Source organism: Pteronotus mesoamericanus, unplaced genomic scaffold, assembly GCF_021234165.1.
Source record: "Pteronotus mesoamericanus isolate MK-2021 breed Mesoamerican mustached bat unplaced genomic scaffold, CSHL_Meso_final scaffold_533, whole genome shotgun sequence".
Taxonomy (NCBI): Eukaryota; Metazoa; Chordata; class Mammalia; order Chiroptera; family Mormoopidae; genus Pteronotus; species Pteronotus mesoamericanus.
The window spans coordinates 4,882,825-4,906,944 of NW_026555320.1; the positions used below are offsets into that span (position 1 = coordinate 4,882,825).

The following is a 24,120-nucleotide window of genomic DNA, read 5'->3' on the forward strand; positions in this document are numbered from 1 at the left end:
CGATTAGAAGGGCTGGGGGCTGAGCTGGATTCACCTGCCCTTGTCTCTGATTGGCTCTTGGGTACCCCCAGTGCCCGAATCCCACTAAGCAGCCCCACCAGGGCCTGCACAGGTCTGGAGAGCCAACTGACTGCCAGTCCTGGGGCCAGAAGAGCGTCTGGGGAGGCCAGAGGCTAGCCTGAGCCCAGCTCTGGAGATCCCTCCATTCAGAAGAGCCAGCTGACCCTGTTCCTTCAGTGGCTGCCGGGGCCATGGGGGCTGGGGCCAGCGCGGAGGAAAAGCACTCGAGGGAGCTGGAAAAGAAGCTGAAAGAAGATGCTGAGAAGGATGCCCGCACTGTGAAACTGCTGCTTTTGGGTAGGGGTGTGGGCCCAGGTGGGGCCACCATCACAAAGTCAGAGGCGTGGGGGCAGGCAGGTGGCCCTTCTGTGAAGCAGGGATGGCTTGGGAAGCACAGTGAGCCTGCGACAGGGCAGGGAACTGAGTGGGAGCCCTGGCCGGGCAAGGCCAGGCCTGACCGACAGTACCCTGGCTCCCCGGGGCCGGGTATGCCGCAGACGTGCAACCCCTCCCCAGAGAGCCCGCCTCTGGCAACCTCCCCTCCCGAGAAGTGTGTCCCAGCCACTCTTGCAGAGGTGGGGCGGCGGGGGGTGGGGGGGGGCACACCTTTGCCCTGGCTGGGCAGGGCTCAGAGACCAGGGCCTCCTGGGAGGCCCCATGTTAGGGCTGCTCCTTTAGGGAGGAGGTCACAGTCCTCCTGAGAGTGGGCAGCCCCTAGGATGACCCAGAGCCGCACGGCCAGTTCCCAGAGCCTCGCTGTGGGCACAACTGCAAAGCAGCTCCCGGGGGAGGGGGACTCAGGCACAGAGGGGACGAGATACAGTGTGCCCATGGTCCCGCGGTAGTAAGGGACATGGGGCTCTGATCCAGCTGCTTGAGGCCACCGCCACCCCTCGGGGGAAGAAGGAGCTGCTCTGAGAGGGGTGCAGGCCCCCCCCCCGGGGGGGGGGCTCTCCAGGGTCCAGTCAGTGCCGGCGAAGACAGGAAGCCTAAGCCAGAAATCCCATTAACTGTGCCACACCCTTGCAAGGGCAGGCTTAGAGGGGCCACGGGCTGCATCTCTCCCCGATCCAAGGTGCTAATGCCCTCTGAGCCTCAGGGAGACACACGCCACCCCAGGTGAAAAGCTGGGTTGACCCGGCTCAAATATTTCCGGGCATGCAATCTCATATACTTTCACAAGGTGGCGCTCCAGGTTTTCTTTATTTTGGTCTCAGGCTAATAAACAGAGTAAACCAGGATCTTGCAGGTTCCCCAGCACAGCTGAGGTCGTTGATGCCCCTCTTCAGCCTTCTTCTGTCACTCCTGACATTTATAAATGTTTTTCTGCTAGGGTGTCAGGATCTTCCTTTGGGGGAATGAGAGGAAAAGGGGTGGAACTGAGGGCTAGGCTGGTGCCCTGGGCCGGCCTAGCCATTTTTTCGGGGCCTTGTAAGCAGGGAATGGGAAGCAGGAGGGGGTGCGCTCAGCCCAGCTCTGAGGCGGGCTTCCCTTCCAGGTGCCGGTGAGTCTGGGAAGAGCACCATTGTCAAGCAGATGAAGTGAGTGCAAGCTCCCGTCCCCAGGCCGCCGGGGTGGGGAGGAGGGGCGTGCGCACATGGCCAGTCCCTCCCCACCCGACCAAGGGCGCTGACCCCGGTTTGCCGGGCCGCAGGATTATCCACCAGGACGGGTACTCGCTAGAAGAGTGCCTCGAGTTCATCGCCATCATCTACGGCAACACGCTGCAGTCCATCCTGGCCATTGTGCGCGCCATGACCACGCTCAACATCCAGTACGGGGACTCTGCGCGCCAGGTGCGCCAGGAGGCGGGCTGTATGGGGCCTCTGAGGATTCGAGGCGCGGGGCCTGGCCCAAGTCCGGGGCCACCACCAACCACTCCCACCCTTTCCCAGGACGATGCACGGAAGCTGATGCACATGGCCGACACCATCGAGGAGGGCACGATGCCCAAGGAGATGTCGGACATCATCCAGCGGTTGTGGAAGGACTCGGGTATCCAGGCCTGTTTCGAGCGCGCCTCAGAGTACCAGCTCAACGACTCCGCGGGCTAGTGAGCGCGCCAGCGGGGCGCGGGGCGCGGGCGGGCCGGACGCGCGCCTGCACCCCACCCACCCACGCCCCGCGCTCTCTCGCAGCTACCTCTCGGACCTGGAGCGCCTGGTAACGCCAGGCTACGTGCCCACTGAGCAGGACGTGCTGCGTTCGCGCGTCAAGACCACCGGCATCATCGAGACGCAATTCTCCTTCAAGGACCTCAACTTCCGGTACGACCCTGCGCCCGCGCTCTGGGGCCCCGCGGCTCCGTCCCTGTGGGAGACCCTGCCCCTCCCCAGATACCCCGCCCACCCTCATAAAGTCCCGGCCCCCGGATGCCCGTCCCGTCGGAGGGCACCCCAGACAGCTTTGGGAGGGGAGCGGAGGCTTGCGGGCGCGGCCCGGGGGCTGGGCACGCGGGTTCAGGCCCCACGGGCCCCGCAGGATGTTCGACGTGGGCGGGCAGCGCTCGGAGCGCAAGAAGTGGATCCACTGCTTCGAGGGGGTGACCTGCATCATCTTCATCGCGGCGCTGAGCGCCTACGACATGGTGCTGGTGGAGGACGACGAAGTGGTGAGCGCCGAGCAGGGCCTGCGACGGAACGCGGGAGACAAGCTGCAGGCGGGCGGGTGGGGAGCGCCCGGCGGGGGGCAGTCGTTCCAGAGCCGTTGGAGGAGGACGGAGGTCGGCCAGCAGCCCCGCCGAGAGGGGTCCAGGGGAGGCTGGCCCGCAGCCCCCAGGCACCGAGGGAGCGGGCCGCGGCGCGCGTCCCCGTGCCCGACGGCTTCTGCGCTCCTAGAACCGCATGCACGAGAGCCTGCACCTGTTCAACAGCATCTGCAACCACCGCTACTTCGCCACCACGTCCATCGTGCTCTTCCTCAACAAGAAGGACGTCTTCTCTGAGAAGATAAAAAAGGCACATCTTAGCATCTGCTTCCCCGACTACGATGGTAAGCCCCCCACGCCTCCCCCCGGCAGCCGGCGCCAGGCGACGCCCCACCCCACCCCGCCCCCGCCCCCTGGGCCGGAAGGACGCGGCAAGGAGTGAGAGCCGCGTCCCCGCAGGGCCCAACACGTACGAGGACGCCGGCAACTACATCAAGGTGCAGTTTCTCGAGCTCAACATGCGTCGCGACGTGAAGGAGATCTATTCCCACATGACGTGCGCCACCGACACACAGAACGTCAAATTTGTCTTTGACGCTGTCACAGACATCATCATCAAGGAGAACCTCAAAGACTGCGGCCTCTTTTGAGGTGGGCGCCTCCCAGCCCAGAGGCCTCCCTGTCGTGCCCCTTGGTCTGAAGACCCTAGCCCCAGCCCATTTCGCCACAGGCCACCCACTCCACGGCCTGACCCCCAACTCCCAGAACCCTCCGCGTCCAGGCCCCGCCCTGGCTCCACCCCACGGCCGCAGGCCCCTCCCCTGGCTCACAAGTCCCCCTTGCGCTTAATCTCTTTGGACCAGGCCCCAACCACTCAGGTATCCCTGCTTCAAAATCCACCTCCACCGTCTCTCTGAGCCTAAGCCCAATTATTTTGGGGCTGGGGGTGCTGACAAGGTTCCTTCTTCTTTCCCCAGGTTCCTGAACCCATGCGTGTCCCGAGACCCTGTAGCCTACCCACCTTGTAGCTTCAGCCAACAGGACCCAGTCAACCCCCAATCAGCCCCCCAGGACTCCAGGGCCCCACCAGCCACCGAACCAAACCCTGAGCCCCACTAGCTTGGAGTCCCTGAGCCTCCCCTGCAGCTCCCAGGCCTCCCCGGCCCAGGTGCCCGCAGCCCCCACGCTGCCCTTCACGGCCTGGCAGCACCGGCCTCCAGGACCCACCAGAGCCAGCCCCAGCTAGGAGCTGGCAGGACTTGGGGCAGCCAGAGCACACAGTGACTCAGCAGTGCCAGGCTGACCAATCTCTAGCAGCCCTCCCACCCCAGGGGGCCTGTGACTCACCCGGTGGGTCTGGGCTCAGCAAACAACCCTCCCTCCCAGGGTTTCAGGAAGGGCAGGGGGCAAGCGGGGATCCCGCCTCCAGGCAGGCCTGCCGCTCACCATCAGCCCGTTCCAGCCTTACCACCTCCATGTGACAAGTCCAACACCTGTCTACCCAGTGGCCAGTAACCGTCTGTCCCAGCACCTTCGGGCGTCCAAAGTCTAACCCAGCTCTGGCCAGCGCAGCTCCTGCATAGGTGAACCAGGAGTGAGGGCGGCCCTGGGAGCCCCTGCGAGCCAGGGAGACGCAGGCTGGACCCTTCCCCACGCACCCGTCTCAGGGCAGCCCCCACCCTGCCCCCACAGGCTCTGCCCCCTCCGTCCTTGGACACCAGATCCTTGTCCTACCTCACCCACCCACCCGGAGTACTTCAGGCCAGTCGGCCAAGGGGATGGTCTGTTGAGGGAGGGTACTGTTGACACCAGCTATGGCCAATGGTTGAACTGTCCTGAGGGGAGGCTGGGGGCAGAGTCCGGCTCCCATTGATCAGCCCCAGGCAGAGAATTTGGGACAGGATGGAGGCCCCGAGGGGTCTACCTCAGGTAGGGTCACGAGCAAACCCAGGTGACCCTCGTCCCTGCCAGCAGCTTCTCTTGCCCTTTCCACCCAGGGCCCACTCCCTGGCAGGAATAACCGAGGGACAAAGGCTCACGTTCCCTCATCCCCATTCCCTCCTGCTCATCAATCACCCAGTCCTTGCTGATGTCTGTGGACGCGACCGCACTGCAGGCGAGGACAGGAGCTTTCGCCTAGCGCAGCCAGGGCGCGATTCGCACTCCCCTCAGCTAGAAGCGCAGACTCAGCAATAAACCTTGCGTCCTGCCCAGCTGTCCTTTCTTGAGGGGAGGGCGAGAGGGTTGATTATCAAGAGTCATGAGCATCTATGAAGTGCCCAGTGCTGGGCTGGATGTGAGTGGGGACAGTTCCGTCCAGGTTGAAGCATCTGGCCTGACACCGTGGGGGGCACTCTTGAGAGCACAGGACAGGCTTGTACCTCTTGACCCCCATCAAGGGGCAGAGGAGCCATGGGAAATGTTCGCAGGAATGGTCTTGGATCAAGAGGGAGGTGTGTTTGTTTTTTAAATTTTTTTCAGACTTTAATATTAGAGAGAGAGGAGGGAGAAAGAGATATTGATGTGTGAGGGAAACATGAACAGGTTGCCTCTCGCAAGCTCCCAGCCCAGGACCTGGCCCACAACGCAGGCGTGTGTCCTGTCCGGGAAGCGAACCAACGCCCTTTGGGTTTGCAGGCCAATGCTTAACCCACCAAGCCACACCAGCCAGGGCAAGGGGGAGCTTTGAGATGGACGCTCACTCTGGCTAGTGCAGTAGGGTGTATAAGCCCCAGGAACGGAGGCTTGGGGGCCCCAGGAGTTCAGTAGAGCAGGAGCAGGGAAGGGGGTCAGGCAGGGAGGCAGTGGGAAGTGCCAAATGCCAGCCTGGAGGCCTGGGCTTCCTCCACGAGACAGTGAAGCAAGGATGCAATTGCCCGGCTGGAATCGGGCCGAGTGCAGCAAACGAGGCATCACCTTCAGTGCAAAATTTAAGATTGGGCCAAAAATTTCTGTGATCAAATAATATATTAATCAATACTTTTAAAAATCGAAATCCTGCAAAAAAAAAAAATCCATGATGCACAAAATATCAAAATTCTAAATAAAAACAAAATCCAAAAGAGCCCTTTGAAGCTCTATTGGTGCCACATGGGAGCCTGAAGAAAAAAGGAAAAATGTCCACCACTATATACAGTTTTATGTATTTTAATGGTTAATTTTTTCACATAACTTCAGTTGAAAGAACTTTGAAATAATTTACAGTAGGTACATTAACTCTCAAAACATTACTTTTACGTTTCAATATTTTACTTATACCTAAAACAATGCATAATTTTATTTTCCTGACTTTAATGGAAATGAGATCATCAGTGATATTTTCCAAATCTGCTTCTGGGAAAAATAAGCATGAAAACTTTTCATCAAAACGTACAGCGGGGCACACATGTTTCCTGGGGACCGGTGTGCGTGGGCGCGGGATCCGTGGGGACGGCATGTCCTCCTTGCCCACGGGGCCAGGGTCTGTAAGGAGTCGGGCCCAGCGACGGCACCTGGACCTATCTGTTGACAAGTGCATGTGATGGCCCCACCAGGCTGGGACTACAGAGGAACCCTGGGGAGGCTGGGCTTCCCAGACCTGTGGCCGCTGGGGGAGGTGTCCGGGCAGCAGGTGGGTGCTGGGAGCCGGGCAGAAGGCAGCACGCGGGCAGCCTCCTCAATGTCCGCGGGAGGGTGGAGCTGGGAGCCTGTGGGAATGGCGGGGCAGAGAGGGGAGGGGGAGGGTTCCCACACCTGAGCAGGGGGTAGGGGGACACTGGCTGGGTTAGGCGGCTCTGGATACATGTGGGCAGCCACACTGGTGCTGCCAGGAGGGAGGATGGGGCCCGGGCCAGTGGTGTAGGACCCCCACTGGGTGGTGGGGCCTGGCTGAGCCTCGGCTGCTCACCGCAGCTAAGGACGCTCTGTAACTAAGGAGGCTCCGTCTGAGCAGTGCGCTGCAGCGAGCTCGGCAGCAGAGAGCCAGGGCGGGATTTAAGGTGGGGGGGGGCCAGGGAGGCAAGAAGGAAGACAGGAAGCTTTGAGGAGCTTGTGGGTTAGACAGGGAGGAAGCTGCCAGGAGCGGTGGGCTAATGGGGTCTTCCCTATAGCCACCTTGCCATGGAAGGAAGATAATGAGCTCCCTGGCCTTCCTGGGCAAGGAGCAGAGAGAAGCCCGAACACCGGGCAGGGGCTGGACGCCACCCTCCAGAGAGTCCCCTCCCATGCATGGTTCTAGCCTGAGTCCTGGATGCCAGGGGCTGGGGACGACACCCGGACACCGGCTTCCCTGTCCGTGGCCGGCAAGCCTCCTCAGCCCCACTCACCACACCAGGGTAATTACACCCTGCGGAGCAGGGTTGGTGCCCAGCGCCTGGTTTACAGTGCACAGCAGAGGATCGGAGAGAGCCGGCCCAGGGTTAGCACCGTGGCCACACCCCAGGACCAGAGGTAGGAGACATTTACTGTAAGCGCTGATGGCCACCACCGTCCCGCCTGACCTGCAACTTCAAGGTGCCCCTGGGGGCCCTCATGGCCTTCAGCTCTGGCTCTGGCGGGACTAACCTGGCCCAGCCACTGACCAGAGATTAGACGATCCTGGCAGACAGTTAATGCCACTGACGTCAGGGCCCGATTGGGCGGCCACCGGGGGCTCGGGCCCGCCCTTCAGGCAGTAGCTTGGCCCACGTGACCTGGGCTCATTAAGCCGCTTCAGTGGCCAGAGACGCAGGGGGCCAGATCTCAGGGGAGAGAGGGAGGGCACGCCAAGACTGTGGGGACAGGCCTCAGCCAAGAGGTCACCAGCTCTGGGGACTCGGGGGAAAGGCTGACGAGGAGGGTCTCCCCTAGCCTTCCAGGTACTGTGCCAACGAAGCCCCCCTGACACGCAAGGAGGAATGTCCCAGACACCGAGCAGAGGCAGAGTGTAGCCAGGAGCTGGAGACGCGGGTCCTCAACCCCGGGGGCTGGGAGGGGAGAGCCACCATTCTGTGAGGCCTAGAAAGCCCCCAACGTTGACGCCAGGCCAGGCGTCCTGCCCCTGCACGCAGCCCCGCACCTGTCGGTGCTCATCCCACACTCACGCGCACGTGTCCCTGTGCCGAGCTCTTTCCTCCCCCCAGCACCCTTGCTCCTCCCCGCCTGGGCGGGTGTCTCTCTCCCGCTCAAGTCCACAGGTTGCTTCTCCATCTGGCTTGCCCTCCAGCCTGGCAGGAGCTTTCCTGTCTAGCTGGCCCGTAGGGAGCACTTAGAGACGCTGCGGTGGGGTGGCCGAGGGGTGGGGGTGGGGGCGAGAACAGCCACAGGAAGTATAGGAGGAGCTGGCTCTCCCAGGCGGCTCAGGCAGGATTCTCAGAGGTGATCTCCCACTTGAGGGTTGAAGGACAAGTAGGAGTTGGCTCAGGAGGTGGGACAGGGTGAGAACTAGGAGGGCAAAGGCGTAGGGAAATGAAGGCACGACACTGAGAGACCTGCCGAGTGGTGAGGAAGGTGGAGAGGCCCCCTGGGTAGAGGAGCAGGTTGGGGGAACGTTGGGGAGGCAAGCTGGGTGCCAGACAAGTGTCTGCTGGGTGTCGGAGGAGTCAGCGAATCCCGACGCTGCGCTGTGGGGAGGGCTGGGTGGGGGGTGAAGATGGGGCTTCACTGGCAGCAGGGTCTGGGAGCCCTGTGTGGAGGCCGCGCCAGGGGAGGCAGCGGCGCGGCAAGAGGAGGCCGTCTAGCTGGAGGCCAAGAAGACAGGACTGAAGAGAGAGGAGGAGAGCAAGGGGCTCCCAGGACCCCGGAAGGAGGGTCTGAGTGGTCCTGGGACCCTGAGTTCTGCCCCACGTGCCTGGCAGTCTCTTGGGCCTGTGCCTCAGTTTCTGGGGATGGGGGAGTAAAGGAGGGGGCTGGGTTGCAGGCTGAGATAAAGCCGTAGAGCTTCCCGCCCGCCTCCACTCCAGGTGGCTGCCCTCCACGCGGCCGCAAGGGTGGACGTCCCCTCTCGCCTCTGGGAGGAGGAGCCCGGCAGCTCTCAAGCCCCAACCTGGCTGCCAGCTGCCCAGCCACCACAGCCTGGGCTGGGAGATTCGGCAGGTGGCGGGAAAGGCCTCGGAGCTGTGTTTGCCCTGGCCAGGGCCCAGGCCTAGCATCAACAAACAGGCAGTCCCTCCCCCAGCCTGGCCACAACTGGCCTGGCCCACGGACCCCACATCGTGCCGCCACCAGGCCTCCCACAGCAGCCCAGCCCAGCCATTCTGGACTGAGGACCTCAACACCCACATACTGTGTGACCTTGAAGCCAGGCCTGACCCCTCATGAAGTGCCAATGGAATCGCCCAGCCCTTTGCAAAATGGCTTCTGTGAGCACCCAGGGTGCCTATAGGTGGGAGGGGTGGGCCTGAGACCCTGGCCAGCGCCTCTACGATCTGACCGCCGCCCCCCCCACCATGGGCAGGCCCCAAGCCCCTTTGAGAGTCTTGTGGTCCCTCATGACCAAGGGAAGCTCTGATCTGGGGATTGCACCAGCCCCAGGTCAGGAGGGAAAGCCAGTCCCTTCCATTTTCCAGCCATCGGCACGGGGAGAGCTTGGGCGGTTTGAGGTTTTCAGGGAGTGGACCATCCTAGTGCCTTTGTCTTTAGTTCTTCCAGGCCTCTGGCACTCCCAGCGAAGCCCCCTGCCCTTGACTCACAGCTCCCCCCTCACCTATACCCCTTGGGCCATGGGACAGCACAGAGCCATTTCCTGTGACACAAACTCAGGTACCAAAAGCTTGACTGCGGTGATGTCATGTGTCCGTAGGAAGAGAGTCCCAGAGTCCTGACTCCTAGCCCAGGGCCGTGGGGGGTAAGGAGGGGTGAGGCTTGTCCTCCGGGGGCATTCCCCCAGCCTCGGGGAGGGGGGCACCCAGCTTGGCCAGGAACAGCAGAGGCCACGGGATTAAGCGGATCAGAGCCAGTGGCCGAGAAGCAAGGACACAGATGTTCTGGGAATCTGCCCCCCCAGCCTGGCTCGCCCCCAAGTTCAAGGCCTCCCCCAGCTCCCTGCTGGCTGGGCCTGGGGGCCTTAACACCCACCACCCACTTCTGGGCATCAAAGTCATGGGTGGGAAAGCAGGCAGGGCTGGCATGGGAGCCCCCAGTGGAGAAGAGGGCCACCCCAAAACCCCTTGCCCCAAGCAAGGCACCAAGTCTCAGGCAGGCCCTGCTTACCGTGGACAGACTGACAGCTGTCCCCTACTCCTTGGAAATAAAGAAATGGGGAGCCTGGCTGGGCAGAAGCCCGGCAAGCCTCAGTGCAAGCCACGCTTGGCTCCCTCCTGACCTCCCAGCCCCTGCCCCATCTGTCCCAGCCTCGGTCACTTCTGAATGTCTGGGGTGAAGGCAGAGTTGGCGCAGGGGCCCCCTCCTCGCCCTCCCCCACCTCTGCCTGGGAAGGGCGAGACAGGCAGAAAGACGTTCTGGAGCCTGAGTGATGTCTGAGAGTCCCCGACTCAAGCACCCTTCACTGAGGTTAAGCTTCGCCCCGGTCCCACTCGGCTTGGCTGAAGCGCCGTTCTGGCCTGAGGGGCGAGGGCAGCAGAGTATTTCAGGGGTTACGGGGGACGTCTGCTTGGGACTGAAGCACTCCCCCCATAGGACTCGGCGGAGCCCTCTCGGGGCAGCCGCTCTCTGTCCAGGGGCTGCTTTGCGCCCCGGCTGCCCCTTTGCTCCATGGGCCGGGCCCCCGCCTCGCCCCAGACCAGCCCCTCCTCCCGCCGGCCGCGGGGGACTGGAGGGCGGGGGGCGGGCCGGGGGCGGGGCCGGGCGCCCTTCATCCCCCGGCGCTGCGCTCGGCCGGGAGCAGAGAGGTCAGCGCCAGCCAGAGCTGAGCACCGCGCGTCCCCACCCGTGAGACCAGGTACCGCTAGGGGCACCGACCCCCGCCCAGGGGCACCGGGCAGGCCCAGCCCTCCGTCCACCCTCTCGTCCGCAGCCCGGCCCTGGGTAGCTCCCTGGCCTGCCCCGGCCTCCGAGAACCGGAGCCCGGGCGCTCTGGACGCAGGTCCAGGGACCCGCCAGTCAGACTCAGCTCCGAGCTCGAGCAGGTGTCCTGGGAGAGGCACCCTGTCGCCCCGGGGCCTTTTGGCAGGGCCGGGTGGGACGGAGGGAGGTCAGTGGCACCCGATGGGCTTCCTGAGCCTCAGCCTGCGGGGACGGGCTGGAGAGGGCCCCGGAGGGGAGCCTAAGAGGGCCCGGGAGCAGGCCCTGGAGCGCCGCTCCGACGGGCACCAGGCAGGCAAGTCGGCCGGGTTGGCGTGCGAGGAGTCCGGGTATATTTATCCCGGCTGCATCGGGCAGAAGTTTGAGGGCAGACCGGGCCAGGCTGCCTGAGGGGCCGCGGGGCACATGTTGGTCCTAGAGCCCGTGCTATTTGCAGCCGGGCCAGCGGGCACGGTGGGTACCGGGCACGTGTGGCTCCGGAGGCTGAGGGCGCGGTTCCATGCGCGCTCCCCGCCGCCAGGTGCTCGCGTGTGGCTGTGCCAGGAGGCACTGCATAACGGCAGCCGAGGGAAAAGACCTGGACTTCAGTTTGCAGGAGCCCGCCCCGCCTCATTGGTCCCTTCCATTGGCCACACCAAATGCGTGCGTTTGTTTACACCCAGGGAGGGGGGCCGGGGGCGGAGCCTATGGGGATCACCGTCTCTCCCCCAGAGTCACCTGAACCCTAAGACCAGGTTTAGGCTCTGGGACAGGTCTGAGGGCGCCTAAGTCAAAGGCCCGTCATTCCTTCAGCCTGCCAGTCCCGGCCTTTCTTCCCCGGTCGCCTAGGGCCACTGTGCAGCCCCTAGAAGAGGCCTTTGGACCTACTACCTCCTCTTCAGGGCCCTCTCTGGCAGGGACATGGGGGCTCATTTCCTTCTGGAAAGGAAGCACATCCCTCACAGGTTCTCCGTCTGGAGCACAGGAGGCGTTCTGAGGGCAGTTGCATTTTATTCTGCACAACCATGGAAGGCTTCCTGTAGGAAGCACCAAAGGGGGTTGGAATCAGGGCGGATGAGGTCAGGTCTGACGCATATCCAAGAGGACTGGAATGACCTGGAGCAGGAATAAGAATCTCTGACTCTTTGGCATTGGGGGCAGGGGACTACATCTCAGGGAGGAGGTGGGAGTACATGTCTCAGAACTTCACTCTGCCTGGACTCATGGAGCCCGTGTCCTCAGTGGCTTCTCAAGCCACCCCTTTGTTCAGTCCTGGTTCTTTTAGCCCAAAGGCAGGTGGAAAAAAACCCGAAACACCCAGCCCAGGGCTCCAGGTGACCAGACCATGAGATGCAGTTACCCCTGCCCTGGCGCCCACGGCCCCTAGCAAGCAGGCACGGAGTCCCGGGGAAACGGAGAAACTGAGAGAAGCAGGCCACGCGAGAGGGCTCTTGGTCTCTGGCTGGAGTCAGAACGGCTTCTGAGCTGGACTGAGTGCACCCTGAGAGTCTGGGCTGGGTGAGGGAACAGGCCCTCAGTCTGGGGGAAAACATGTTTGGGGGCAGTTGGGCACGTGTGTGCACAGCCGATGCTGCAGTGGAATAGGGGTCCCACGGGAGGATGCCCAGTACAGCCGTGGCGGGGGGCCAGGTGCCACGTGGGGCCAGTGAGATGGGCTGGGGGCTCGCCAAGGGCCTTGAACCCATCGCATCCGTGTGCCAGCACTCACCGAGTACCTACTATGTGCCCTGTGCACACTCAGTCTGGTGGGTGGAGGGCTGGCCTTTGACTCCGGGTGAGAAGACAAACGCAGGTTGGGTGGGGTGCTCCTGAAGGCCAGGCAGGGCTTCTAGGGACCAAAGGGAAGGACCAGCTGCTGGGGCAGGAGGGGCTTTCCGGCTAGCAGCTTGGGGTGGCTTGGTTTTGAATTTCCGCTCTGCGGGCCACGTCCTGTACACAGCCTCTCCGCTGGCACGTCTACACACGTGCGTGGCCCTTGAGGATAGAGTCACTCCCACCGGCCGTCATCTCCGTATATCTTTTCCATTGTGTGGGGAGACAAGCCACAGGTGCTAGACTAGGGGGTTCTTTCTAGCTGGGCCCGGCCTCCTGGCCCTGCTGGGCTCAGAGCCCCCACCCCCGGATGTCCCTGCCCCTGGCTCCCGGGGACATAGGCGGCCCTCGTGGGAACCTAGAAGTGCTGTGGCAGCCTCCTGCGGGGCCCTCCAGGGCTCTGCCTGCCACCCCTGCAGGGCACCCTGTGTCCGCTGCCCCTCACCTAGGCGTCTGGCTTCCTCTCCCCTCCTGCTCCTGCCGGGGCTCTGCCTTTCATTGGCTGTCCCGCGCCATCTCTTGCCATCTCATCTGCTCCTTTCTCCATCTGGCTGTCTCTGACTGGTTGGCTTTCTCTGGTTGTCTGTCTCTCTCCCTGTCCGAGTGTCTGTCCAGGTCTCTCTGTGTACTTTTCTCTCTTTGTGGCCCTCTCTACCCCTTTGCATTTCGCAGACTCCCTGTGCCTCTCTGTCCGGATCAGTATGCATGGACACATAGGAGATGTGTGTTTTCTCTCCCTGTCTCTCCCTCCCTCCCTCTGCCTCTCTCTGCTTCTTCCTGACGTTAGATGGAGCCTCTCCTCCAAGCTGACCTTGCCTTTAGCCCCCCCATCGGGGTCTCCAATGAGTCCTGAGCTGCCCCAGGCCCCTGTTCCAGCTTTCTTTGGGGCCAGAAGTCCGGCTGTCCAAATATTTGGCCGCCTCCAGGGGATTCCGGGTCAGCAGGGAGGAGGATGGGCTGGCTGGCTCGGGGTCTCCCCTGCTCCTGGGGGGCCACAGGCATGTGATGTCCTGTCCTTTGCCTCAGCTGGGCCTCAGGCTGCACGTCCCTCTCAGCAGGCTGGCAACAGGGGGAGGGGGATACTGCTGGCCCTGGTCCAGTCTTGAGCCAAGAAGTTCCAGCTGCAGCCTTGGCTGGGGTCAGCCCGAGCAAGCAGGGGCCAGGGCCGGCGGGGAGGGGAGGCCTAGGTGTCTGGGGCTAGGCCCCACTCTAAGCATCTGTTGGAAGTCTAGAAAAGTGCCCTGTCGCAGGGAAGTCCACCTTCCATCCCCACCTTCCAGGTGCCCAGACGCAGAAGCCCAGGCCCCAGGCAGGCCCTACGGCCAGGGAGCTAGGGGACGAGGTGATTGGTGTGCCTAATACGGCAGTGCTCTGGGCCACCTGCCTGTCCCTGCGTGTGTCCCTCCTGCCTGCCACCGGCCGGGCTTTGGCCACACGCTAGCCACTTACCCAGTGTTGTTGACAACGAGGGAGGAGTGGAGGGAGGACTGGGTCTGCTGGGCTCAGAATCCGGAGTCGTAGGTGGGGGTGGGGGGGAGGCGCAGGGTGTGTTTTAGCACCTTCCCCTCTTCCGAACGCCCTCCCGCCCACCCCATTTCCAGACCCCCGACCTCAGCAATCCGTTCCCCACCCATCCGGTGGCTGTGCCTTGAAAACATGTGATTCAGACGTGTCCGTTGAACCCAGTTTCCCTACTGACTGATAGGTTGTCTTAGGAGGGCGTCCTCCCTCTGAAGCCCGGAGGTGCAGGTGGGCAGGGCGGTGCAGGGGAGGGGGCACCTTTTCTCAGCCGGGGAGGGAGCGGTAAGGATGGGGGAGCTGGAGCTGGGGCAACCCTCATGCCCGAGCCGCCGCCGACAGCCACAATGGACCCTCGGGCCAGGCCAGCGGCTTCTCCTCAGGCCCGGGCTGCCCTCACGCGGGCAGCCTGGGGCCCTGGCAGCAGGCTCCGAGGGGCCTGTGGCTCCACCGAGGCTGTGGCCGCGGGGCCGAGGGAAGGACAGGGGGCTGCCCCCATAGCCAGCTTGCTGCTGCAGGGCCACTTGCGTCCGTGCGCCTTGGGGAGAAACGCCGAGAGGCGTGCTTCCCACAGCAGCCGGCCCACACAGTGGCCTGGATTCCTGGGACTTGAAATCTTTAATTAGCCAAACTCAACACCGGCCGAGGTGTGCCTGACGAATTCGCACCCCGTGACATGCGAGGGCGGGCGTTACCTGCTGCACACTATCCCTGTGACTTCTGTCCCCTCTTGGCCCTTATCTCCCAGCAGAGCAAACAGGTCCTGGGACAGTGGCCCGGGCCATCGATTTACTGCCTGAGCCCACGCTGCACCCATGACAGATCCCATTCTGATGACCCACTCAAGGTCACAGCCATCTGTCTCCTCACCCCCAGCCTGACTCTGAGAGCCCGTGGCCTGTTCTGGGGACAAAGGTCTTTGAGAGGCTCCTCACTCTGTCCCCTGCTTTGGCCAAACCTCACAGGACCCTGGGGGACATGTGGACACTGAGGTCCTGAGTGAGGAACACCCTGTCCACGGTCACATGGTGAGGCAGGGCTGGGTCTACCTTGGACTGTGAGTGTTCACCCTGGTTTTTCCCCACCGTGGGTCAGGGACTGCCGGCAGCCGTCCTTGGGCTGAAGTCACCCCTGAGTCCGCGCTGACTCCCCGATGGAAAGAAGCCCGGGAGGTGGCAGGCCCGAGGCGGGGGACAGCCGAGTCAAAAATGGGCTGCCGGTCTCAGGGAACAGCCAGGGGTCCGCGTGCCAGGCCAGTGCTAATCACCCTGGCCCCCACCCTTAGCCCTGCTCTGGAATGAAGTACGGACTCCCGGACCCGGCCTTCCAGGCTGTGGCAGGCTTGTCTGTGGCCGCGGAACCCTCCTTTCCCCCTCACAACCTGCCCCACACCACACCGCAGGGCCTTTGCCCCTGCTGCGCCCCCTGCTTGAGTCCCTCTCTCCTGTTTCCGCACCCTGAGGACTCGCCCTGGAATTTCAGAATTGACTCCATCACCTCCTCCTCCAGGAAGCCTTCCTTGATGCCTCGCTCTCCCCTTTTTGGAGTCCCAGCACTATGTGGCTCACACTCAGTTGCAGCAGGAGCCATAGGGTGAGGGATGTGCTTAGGGATTTTGCCACTTCCAGACTGAGAGTCAGTTGAGGAAGGGTATTGCAGTCCTTTCTGGGATCTCAGTCCAGCCTGAGAACCAGCAATGGCTGGTTGTGAGTAAGAGACAGGCCCTAAAGGTCTAAGTGCAGGTCCTGCTGGGGGTGGGGGTGGGGAACCTGGAGCCAGGACCCAGCACCTTGGCCTTGACCATGCCATGGACTGTGGTCTCCCTGGCGGCCGTGCCCCGCTGCTAGGGAAGGATATTAAGGCAGAGAAGGGCGCTTTGTCTAGGCTGCCGACTCAGCACACTCGGAGGGCCTGCCCTAGCCTGCCCAGGGCGGGAGGCCCAGCAAGGGCCACCCCAGCTGAGAGCCAGGGGGCACTCCGGAGTGACTCAGGAGGCCAAGTGCGGCCACCTCCACACCCAGCTGGGATCCTTTGAGGGGTGATGATGGTGGGGCAGAGGCACGAGGACAGGCTGACCTTGGGGACTCTGCTCCAGGAAAGAGATGTGCCCTTGTCATGGTTCAGAGAGGGCAGGGCTGGAGGAGGGAAGGGCTCAGACGTCAGCGTCAGAGGAGGGAGAGGCAGGTTGAGGGGTCCAAGGGTGCCAGGTGAGGGGGCCCCACAACCAACATGCCTGGGGTCTGAGCTCCGGCCTGGAGCGAAGGGAGGTGGTTCTCTGGCCAGTTCTGTGTGGCTGCTGTCCCCAGGACACTGGGGCCCGGGGCCCGAGGCCCGAGGCTAGCCTCCCCCACCCACCCATCTCCCAAGTGCTAAGTTTGCGGTCCCCTGGAGTTCCAGGTTCCGGAGCAGGCACAAGACCCTCAGGGTCTGGAGTGGGGATAGAAGATTCAGGACAGGATCAGGGTCCCAAGCGGGGGGGTGCCATGGCGTCAAGACTAGGCTCTGGCTGACCTGCTTGGCAGCGTGTCCCCTCCCTGGTCACCACTCTGGCCTCAGCTCTCCTGCTGGCTCAACTGGTCTTCAGAGCATCCTTATAGATCCTGGGGGCTCTCTGCCCAGGTACCTTCTGGACATCGGGCGGGTGGCTCCCAGCCCCGGGGCCCTGAAGGCCAGCAAGTCGCCTGGGCGGTGACAGGGTTGGGGGGTGGAGAGCCAAGGAGCCGGCTCCTGAGGGACCCAGCAGAGCCACGCCCGGAGAGCAGGAAAGGGGGAGTGACCTCATGGTCCAGGCCCCTCCACAGCTGGCCAAGGTGCTGAGCTCCTGGCCTGCGGCTCCGGGAAGTGGAGAGTCTGCTCCAAGGCTGCTGGGGGATGGGTGCCTAAGGGTGGCAGGTCCCCTAGCAGAGAAGGAGAGGCTTGAAGGAAAACATGGCCGTCGGGCCAGGGCTTCGTGGAGGGCGAGGCCTGTGTGGCCCAGAGAACTGGGCCGCGGGGCACCCATTTCCTGGAAGGCCCCCTGAGGGCCCTTTGCAGCCAGGCGGGCAGGGCCCAGGTGTCCAGCCACCCAGCACTGCCTCAGGCCTCCTGGCTCCGGGGGTGGGGGGGCAGCCTCTGCGCCTGCCGTCCCCGGCGCCAGCCCTCAGCCCACAGAGGGCCCTTTGTTCTGACTGCCAGCAGTGCCCGCCGGGCAGCTGGGAACAGGGCCCGCAGCGCTCACCCGCTCCCGAGGCCTCCCGCCGTCGGGCCGTGCCATTCTAGGTTGGCTAGGAGGCCCCTGGCACGTGGGGCCAGCACAGGAAACCATCCCCTAGCATTAGCCCCAGGGAGGGGGAGTCAGTCCAGGGCTCGCCCGAGGGTGGGGTCTACGGGCCTGGGACTCAGCATCCCAGGGTCCTGCGGCCGCTGGGCTCTGAACTGAGGTCACACAGCTGACCCTTGCTGCGCAGATGGGGAAACTGAGGCCTGGAGGCCTTGCCTGGGCTGGTGCGTGTGTGTCGGGGTGTGTGTGGGGGGAGCACTACCTGCTGGCGGAGGTGCCCCTCAGGGCGTCCCAGGGAGGCCCAGGCACAGCGGCCTGTGCACGTGTGTCCTGAGTGACCCTCTGCACAACGTGCCTGCGGCCGAGACGGCCTTAGGGAGGCTGGGCCCGGGTGCAAGGAGCAGGGATGACCTGACGGGCCGCCTGCTCCGCAGACTCCTGAGCGTGTCGGGTGAGAGCCAGGCTCCCGTGGTGTCCCCTGAGCATGGAGACGCCTCTGCAGACGGAGTTGGTGGATCTGGTGCCCAATGGCAAACACTCAGAAGGACTACGCCCGGTCAGCACCCCCACAGCAGGAGATGAGAGGTGAGCAGGGCGGGGGCCCAGCCAGGGCGCAGGGCAGGGCAGGGCGCAGGGCAAGGGGCCAGAGCTGAGCTGCCTGCCCTGGCCTGTGCCTGCAGGGTCGAGGGCCCCCGACGGAGCTGTGCGGAGGGCGAGGGCTTCCTACAGAAAAGCCCCAGCAAGGAACCACACTTCACCGACGTGAGCGGGGCAGCGGAGGGGGCTCGGGTGCCGCTGGGGGCAGGGACGAAGGAATGAGGCGTTCTCGGGCAGCACTGGGAGGCTGGGGGATGGGGAGGGAAGGCGGAGATGACCGCCCTGCCTGCTGACTGCCCCCCTATCCACCTGGCGCCTGCAGTTCGAGGGGAAGACGTCTTTCGGGATGTCGGTGTTCAACCTCAGCAACGCCATCATGGGCAGCGGCATCCTGGGGCTGGCCTACGCCATGGCCAACACCGGCATCATCCTTTTCCTGTGAGTGCCACCTGCACCCCATCTACAGACAGCCACTGCCCATGACCTCCCAAGACCCACCAGCTTCCTGTCCTAAGGCCTTGGTGGCAGTGGGTAGGCACCTTCACTCAGCCCAACCCACGGCTGAACAAACCAGCCACAGCAATACAAATATACCTCACTTCCCAGTAAGCCACTGAGGTGGCAGCACGGGGCCAGGCTAACAGACCCGCCTGTCCTTTTATGTGTACACGTGATGGATGCAGCCCCGTGGCCAGGCCTGTATGGGCAACGTGTCCTCACCTGGGAGCTCTGCCTCACAGCCAAGTGGAAAACATGTTTATTCCAAGAACTCAAGGAGAAATGGGCTTGCAGGGCCTCTTCCGGGTCAAACTGGCTGGCGTGCACCAGCCCTGGGCCTGCCAAGCGCATACCCACACCTGCCAGACACCTGGCTACCCACCCCGCGCCCCCGGGCCTCCCCGAGCTCATCACCTCCTGCCAGCCCGACGGGGGAGCCCAGCAGCCTTCCCTTGTCCGTCTTCCCCAGGTTCCTGTTGACAGCCGTAGCCTTGCTCTCCAGCTACTCCATCCATCTGCTGCTCAAGTCCTCCGGGATCGTGGGTGAGCCTCGGACGGCCGGCGGCAAGGGAGGGGCAGGCTGGGAGGCCCCCCCGGCCGTCCTGACGCCCTGTGCCCGCAGGAATCCGTGCCTACGAGCAGCTGGGCTACCGTGCCTTTGGGACTCCGGGAAAGCTGGCGGCCGCCCTGGCCATCACCTTGCAGAACATCGGAGGTGCGGCTGGTGGCCCACGCAGGCAGACGGGGGTGAGGGGTGCCGTCTGAGGGACAGCCGCTGGTTCCACTGACCCCGGCGCCCACCGCCTCTCTCTCCCTCCAGCCATGTCCAGCTACCTGTACATCATCAAGTCTGAGCTGCCCCTTGTCATACAGACCTTCCTGAACCTGGAGGAGCAAACTTCGTGAGCCTGGGGTGGGGCGGGGCCGGGTGAGGGTAGGAGCCCCCGTCCACCCTCCACGTCCACCCCTGGCCCTGGGAGCCCGGTGGGGCTGGTGGGAGAGATGAGGCAGGCCCTACAAGTGGCTACTAGAGGGGCAGAGAGCTGCCAGTGGGACCAACCTCCAGTCCGCCCCCATTTATGGAGCACCCCCAGGAGGGCCACGTGGGCCGGGGTGAGGGGCAGCCCCGCCTGGCCTGTGAGCAGGGAGGGCCTGAGCGCCTGCCAGGGGCTTAGGTCTGAGCGCCTGCTAGTCCTGACTGTGGCCTGGGCATCAGCCCCTCCCCTCCACCAAGAAATTAAGCCCATGGTGTCCCAGTTGCCCATCATTAGTTTAGGCAGTGCTGATGGCACCGGCCACGTTTGTGAGTGGGGACAGAGGAGACGGGCCCCACCCTTGGCAACACAGCCCAGGCAAGCAGAGGGGCTGGAGGCTGAGAGCCGGCTGGGAGGGGAGAAACAGCCAGGAACCGCCTCCCTCAGGGTCTTTCCCAAGGAGCTGGCCTTCGGGCCTGCCCTGAAGGGTAGCTGGTTCCTTTACTCCTTTCCTCGTTCCCTGCAACCCCTGTCCTCTGGAGGGTGGAGCAGCGGGAGATGCAAGATGCAGACGCCAGGAGGGACCGCAGGGGCACAGGTCCTTGGCAAGTCCCTGAGCCCCCCATGGAAAGTGCCCCACCCCCAGGGCCAGGCCCTTTCATCCCACCCACCTGCCTGGCCCCTTGGGGTCCCTCCCTGAGGAGGCTGGACCTGTGCGCCCCGAGAAAAACACAGCAGAGGCTCCAGTCAGAGGGCCACCAAGCCCGGGCCTCACCCGGGAGGGCGCCGAGAGCCTGCCCACTTTGCAGATGGGCACGGAGACTCTGAGCTGCGGACCGGTGTTCCCTGGAGGCCACCCGGTGGCATCACCGGTGACCCTGACGGGGGATGGGGGCCTGTGGCCCGACCCGGGGCAGCGTGGGCTCTGACCTTGGCTCCCCGCTCCCGCCCGGCAGGGACTGGTACGTGAACGGGAACTACCTTGTGATCCTGGTCACTGTCACTGTCATTCTTCCCCTGGCGCTGATGCGGCAGCTCGGTGAGTGTGGCAGCGCCAGGGCCTGGGAAGGGCGTGTTGGAAGGACGTATCCGAGGGGACCCGCCTCACCGCCGCCCCTCCCCCGACTGTGCAGGCTACCTGGGCTACTCCAGCGGCTTCTCTCTCAGCTGCATGGTGTTCTTCCTGATCGCGGTGAGTCATCCCTGGTGCTGGTCCAGCAAGGGACGGGGCGGGGCTCCTCTGTTGGAAGGCAGCTCTTCCAGCCCTGATCTCCAGGTGGCTTCAGAGTGACTTCCCCGCAGCCTTGCCCTGACACTCTCATGCCCACCCCCCACCAGGTCATCTACAAAAAGTTCCAGGTGCCCTGCCCACTCCCCTCCCACTTTGCCAACATCACAAGCAACTCCAGCCTCATGCAGTTCAGCAGGGAGGAGACGGCGCTCCTGGGGAAGACCGGCACCCCAGCCGTGTGCACCCCGAGCTACTTCACTCTCAACATACAGGTCTGACAGGCCCAGGGTTGGGGCAGGGCCCAGGGACAGTGTGGGGACTGCCCTGACACAGTCCCCGTGTCCCCCCAGACGGCGTACACCATCCCCATCATGGCCTTCGCCTTCGTCTGCCACCCCGAGGTGCTGCCCATCTACACAGAGCTCAAGGAGTAGGTTCCCAGCAGGGAGAGGGGCGGTGCTGCCTGAGGTCATGGGGGAGGGGTGGGTGGACATGGCCCTGCAAGCGGGGAGTGACAGGGGCCAAGTCATCTTATCCAAGATCCCTTTGGCTGCTCTGGGTGGCGACTGGTGGCAAGGAGGAGGCTTCCTTGCTGTCACATGGTGAGGGTGTGACGCCAGACAGACTCCAGGACCCATGGGGGTCTCCCAGTGCAGCCCAGCTCGGCACCAAGCCCCTCCCCTGCCCCCCATAGTCCCTCCAAGAGGAAGATGCAACACATCTCCAACCTGTCCATCGCCGTCATGTACATCATGTACTTCCTGGCCGCCCTCTTCGGCTACCTCACCTTCTACGGTACGGCTGCCCCCGGGGCGGAGGCAGGAGCCAGGCTGGGGGGCACGGCGCTCGCCACTCCCCGCAGTGTCAGGGTGGACCAGGGCCCCGGGCCCAAACCCCCCCCTGGGCCGCCTGCTGACCGCCTCCCTGCTCGCCACAGATGGCGTGGAGTCGGAGCTGCTGCACACCTACAGCAAGGTGGACTCGTTTGACGTGCTGATCCTGTGTGTGCGCGTGGCCGTGCTGATGGCGGTCACGCTCACGGTGCCCATCGTTCTGTTTCCGGTGAGCCCACGGGAAGGCAGCGAGGTGGCTGGACCAATACAGGTGGGACCGATGGGGGTGGCGTGACCGGCTGATGACTCCCTGCCCCCCAGGTGCGGCGCGCCATCCAGCAGATGTTGTTTCCAAACCGGGAGTTCAGCTGGCTGCGGCACACGCTCATTGCCACTGGCCTGCTCTCCTGTATCAACCTGCTGGTCATCTTTGCCCCCAACATCCTGGGCATCTTCGGGGTCATCGGTGAGAATCTGGCCCTGCTGGGTATCTCCCCAGAGAACTCATCTGCAAATCCTAGCAGATTCCTGAGCTCATGCCCTACGTTTAAGAGTTGGCCTCTGACCTCGTGCGGCACAGCATGGCCTCCCACCTGAGATTTTGTCCTGAAGGCTCTTCTAATCACCTTCGCGGGCTCAGAACCAGTGTGTCAGGTCCCCCCGCTGGGACACGGGGTGGAGCCGGGGCGGCAAGGGCCTCCACAAAGGAGGGTCTTGTGTCCATTTTGCATGTGAGAAAACTGAAGTTCAGAGCGATTAAGGGGGGTAGCAGCACCTCACAGATGGTGAGCGGGGAGCCTTGATTCAGCCCCAGGATCACGGGACTATGGGAGAGCTGCTCTGTCCATTGTCCCAAACCAGCTCTGTCCATTGTCTCAGACACCTTTGGGGTCACCCGACTCGGGAGACTGACTCCCTCGCCCAACTCTGCAGGGACCGACACAGAGACTTGGGCTAAGTATCATGAAAACCATAGCCAGGACTCTTGGTTGCATATGTCCATAAGCCAGCTCAAAATGCATCAGGCAGAAAGGAATGTATTGGCTCAAGCAATAGAAAAGCCTTCAGGAATAGCTATATCCTGGAGCCCAATAGCCTCAAGTCTCCATCTCTATCTCCACCTCGCCTTTCCTCTTTGCGAACTTCGTTCGCTGACAGGTTTTTCTGACAGCAACCACCCTCGCCTCTCACGCCGGTGGGCAGAGAACGAGCTTTCGAGTGAAGTCTCAAGAGGAGACTCTCCCCGCCCAACGACTGTCTGATCTTGTTGGGTCCCCCCCAACCCTTAGCTAATAGGTGCCCATGAGCCCTTGGTGGCCACGCCCTGTTTTCCCCACAGGCGCCACATCCGCCCCATGCCTCATCTTCATCTTCCCTGCCATCTTCTACTTCCGCATCATGCCCACCGAGAAGGAGCCTGCAAGATCCACACCCAAAATCCTGGTGCGAGGGGCCTGGAGGTCGGCGGGCCGGTGCGAAGCGTGGGAGCTGCCCCAGCCTCAGTCCTGACCATGACTTCTGCCCCCACAGGCCCTTTGCTTCGCTGCACTTGGCTTCTTGATGATGACCATGAGCTTGAGCTTCATCATCATTGACTGGGTCTCGGGGACCAAGCGGCACGGAGGAAACCACTAGGACAGCCCGTCCTGTTCTGTCCACTCATCCTGGCGCCCCTGCCCAGACTCTTCAGCCCTGGGTGGCACCCAGCGGCCGGTCAGGGGAGGAGAGAGACATGGCTAACACTAGGGCATGTGGCCCTGCCCCAGGGCCTCTCTGTGGAAGGTTTTTTGTTCTTTTGTTTTGTTTTGTTTTTTAACAGAGCCAGGACCAAGGCCCTTGGGCCACTTCCCTGCTGGGCCCCTGGTCTGCAGGGCCTTCCTGAGCTGGGAGCAGGGTGGGGCGCACCCCCCGCACCGTTGCCTCAGATCTCACCCAAGCCCCTTTCCCTCCTCACACAGAGGCATACACTGAGCTCTCCCCGCGGCGGGGGACATGTAGAGCTGGAACCCCAGGCTGGCAGCCACCCTCCACCCCGCTGTTGGGCCACGGTGGGCCCTGAGGTCCCGCCCCCCTCGACCCCCTCACCTTCCCTCCTGCTGTTCCCTAGGCCCCTTGCAGGCCCGTGGGCTCAGGTGCTTGGATGCTGTTTCCCGGTTCTCCCATCCCCACCACTGGGAGAAGACCCCCTATCCCTCCGCCTGGAGCTAGCAAGTTCTTTTGAGGGTGAAGCTGGTGGGGTACCCTCAAGGGGGCCCCTGCCACATCCCTTCACCAGTCCCGGGGAGGCTGGGACTCCCCGTGCCCCAAACCTGGACCCTGGCTCACAGTCCCCTGCCAGGAGAAGACAGAGGCCCGGGCCCAGAGCATCTCTGCCCCTGGCAGCCGGGGGCCCAGGGGCCAGCCTGGGACAGGGCGAAGAGGCTAGCCGACAGCCCCCTTTTATAAATATACTTTAGACTGACTGTGTTTTATATTCTTGATCTCCATGGTCCCGGGGTTCTGGGAGAGCGGGTGAGAGCCGGGACGTGGACGGTGATCGAGGCCTCTCCTGCCTCTTTCCCTGGGATGAGGGTGAGGACAGGGCGAGTCCCCTACCCCACTCGCCCCTTGCCTCCCAAACCAGCCAGGGGCGTGCTCAGACCCTGCTCTGGGCCTGGGCCAGGCTCAGCACAGACCTGCTTTCTCACGGGGTGAGGTGGGGAGGAATTAATGAGGCCCCAGGAAATGGGACAGAGAGAGGCCTCCGGAAGGAG

At 63.4% G+C, this 24,120-nt stretch overlaps 2 protein-coding genes across 2 annotated transcripts; both read left to right on the forward strand.

Moving 5' to 3' along the window:
- Nucleotides 1-251: 251 nt before the first annotated feature.
- Nucleotides 252-3,446, forward strand: GNAT1 (G protein subunit alpha transducin 1). The gene is made up of 8 exons (XM_054594694.1): nucleotides 252-357; nucleotides 1,559-1,601; nucleotides 1,715-1,856; nucleotides 1,956-2,113; nucleotides 2,199-2,327; nucleotides 2,542-2,671; nucleotides 2,898-3,051; nucleotides 3,167-3,446. The coding sequence occupies exons 1-8, from the start codon at nucleotides 252-254 to the stop codon at nucleotides 3,355-3,357; spliced, it is 1,053 nt and encodes a 350-aa protein (XP_054450669.1). The 3' UTR covers nucleotides 3,358-3,446.
- A 7,045-nt stretch (nucleotides 3,447-10,491) lies between these two features.
- On the forward strand, nucleotides 10,492-23,828 carry SLC38A3 (solute carrier family 38 member 3). Its single transcript, XM_054594842.1, has 16 exons — nucleotides 10,492-10,562; nucleotides 17,669-17,819; nucleotides 17,915-17,996; nucleotides 18,154-18,269; nucleotides 18,799-18,872; nucleotides 18,952-19,044; nucleotides 19,150-19,231; nucleotides 20,260-20,342; nucleotides 20,437-20,495; nucleotides 20,642-20,806; nucleotides 20,885-20,964; nucleotides 21,229-21,329; nucleotides 21,472-21,596; nucleotides 21,689-21,833; nucleotides 22,707-22,810; nucleotides 22,898-23,828. The coding sequence occupies exons 2-16, from the start codon at nucleotides 17,719-17,721 to the stop codon at nucleotides 23,000-23,002; spliced, it is 1,515 nt and encodes a 504-aa protein (XP_054450817.1). The 5' UTR covers nucleotides 10,492-10,562; nucleotides 17,669-17,718; the 3' UTR covers nucleotides 23,003-23,828.
- The last annotated feature ends 292 nt before the right edge of the window (nucleotides 23,829-24,120 follow it).

Bases quoted from the DNA above. Each gene is read 5' to 3' on its own strand.
- GNAT1 (XM_054594694.1), top strand. From the start codon at position 252: ATGGGGGCTGGGGCCAGCGCGGAGGAAAAGCACTCGAGGGAGCTGGAA. The intron at 358-1,558 runs GTAGGGGTGTGG...CTTCCCTTCCAG, and splicing joins TGTGAAACTGCTGCTTTTGG to GTGCCGGTGAGTCTGGGAAG. The intron at 2,114-2,198 runs GTGAGCGCGCCA...GCTCTCTCGCAG, and splicing joins CTCAACGACTCCGCGGGCTA to CTACCTCTCGGACCTGGAGC.
- SLC38A3 (XM_054594842.1), top strand. From the start codon at position 17,719: ATGGAGACGCCTCTGCAGACGGAGTTGGTGGATCTGGTGCCCAATGGC. The intron at 20,807-20,884 runs GTCTGACAGGCC...GTGTCCCCCCAG, and splicing joins ACTTCACTCTCAACATACAG to ACGGCGTACACCATCCCCAT. The intron at 21,597-21,688 runs GTGAGCCCACGG...CCTGCCCCCCAG, and splicing joins TGCCCATCGTTCTGTTTCCG to GTGCGGCGCGCCATCCAGCA.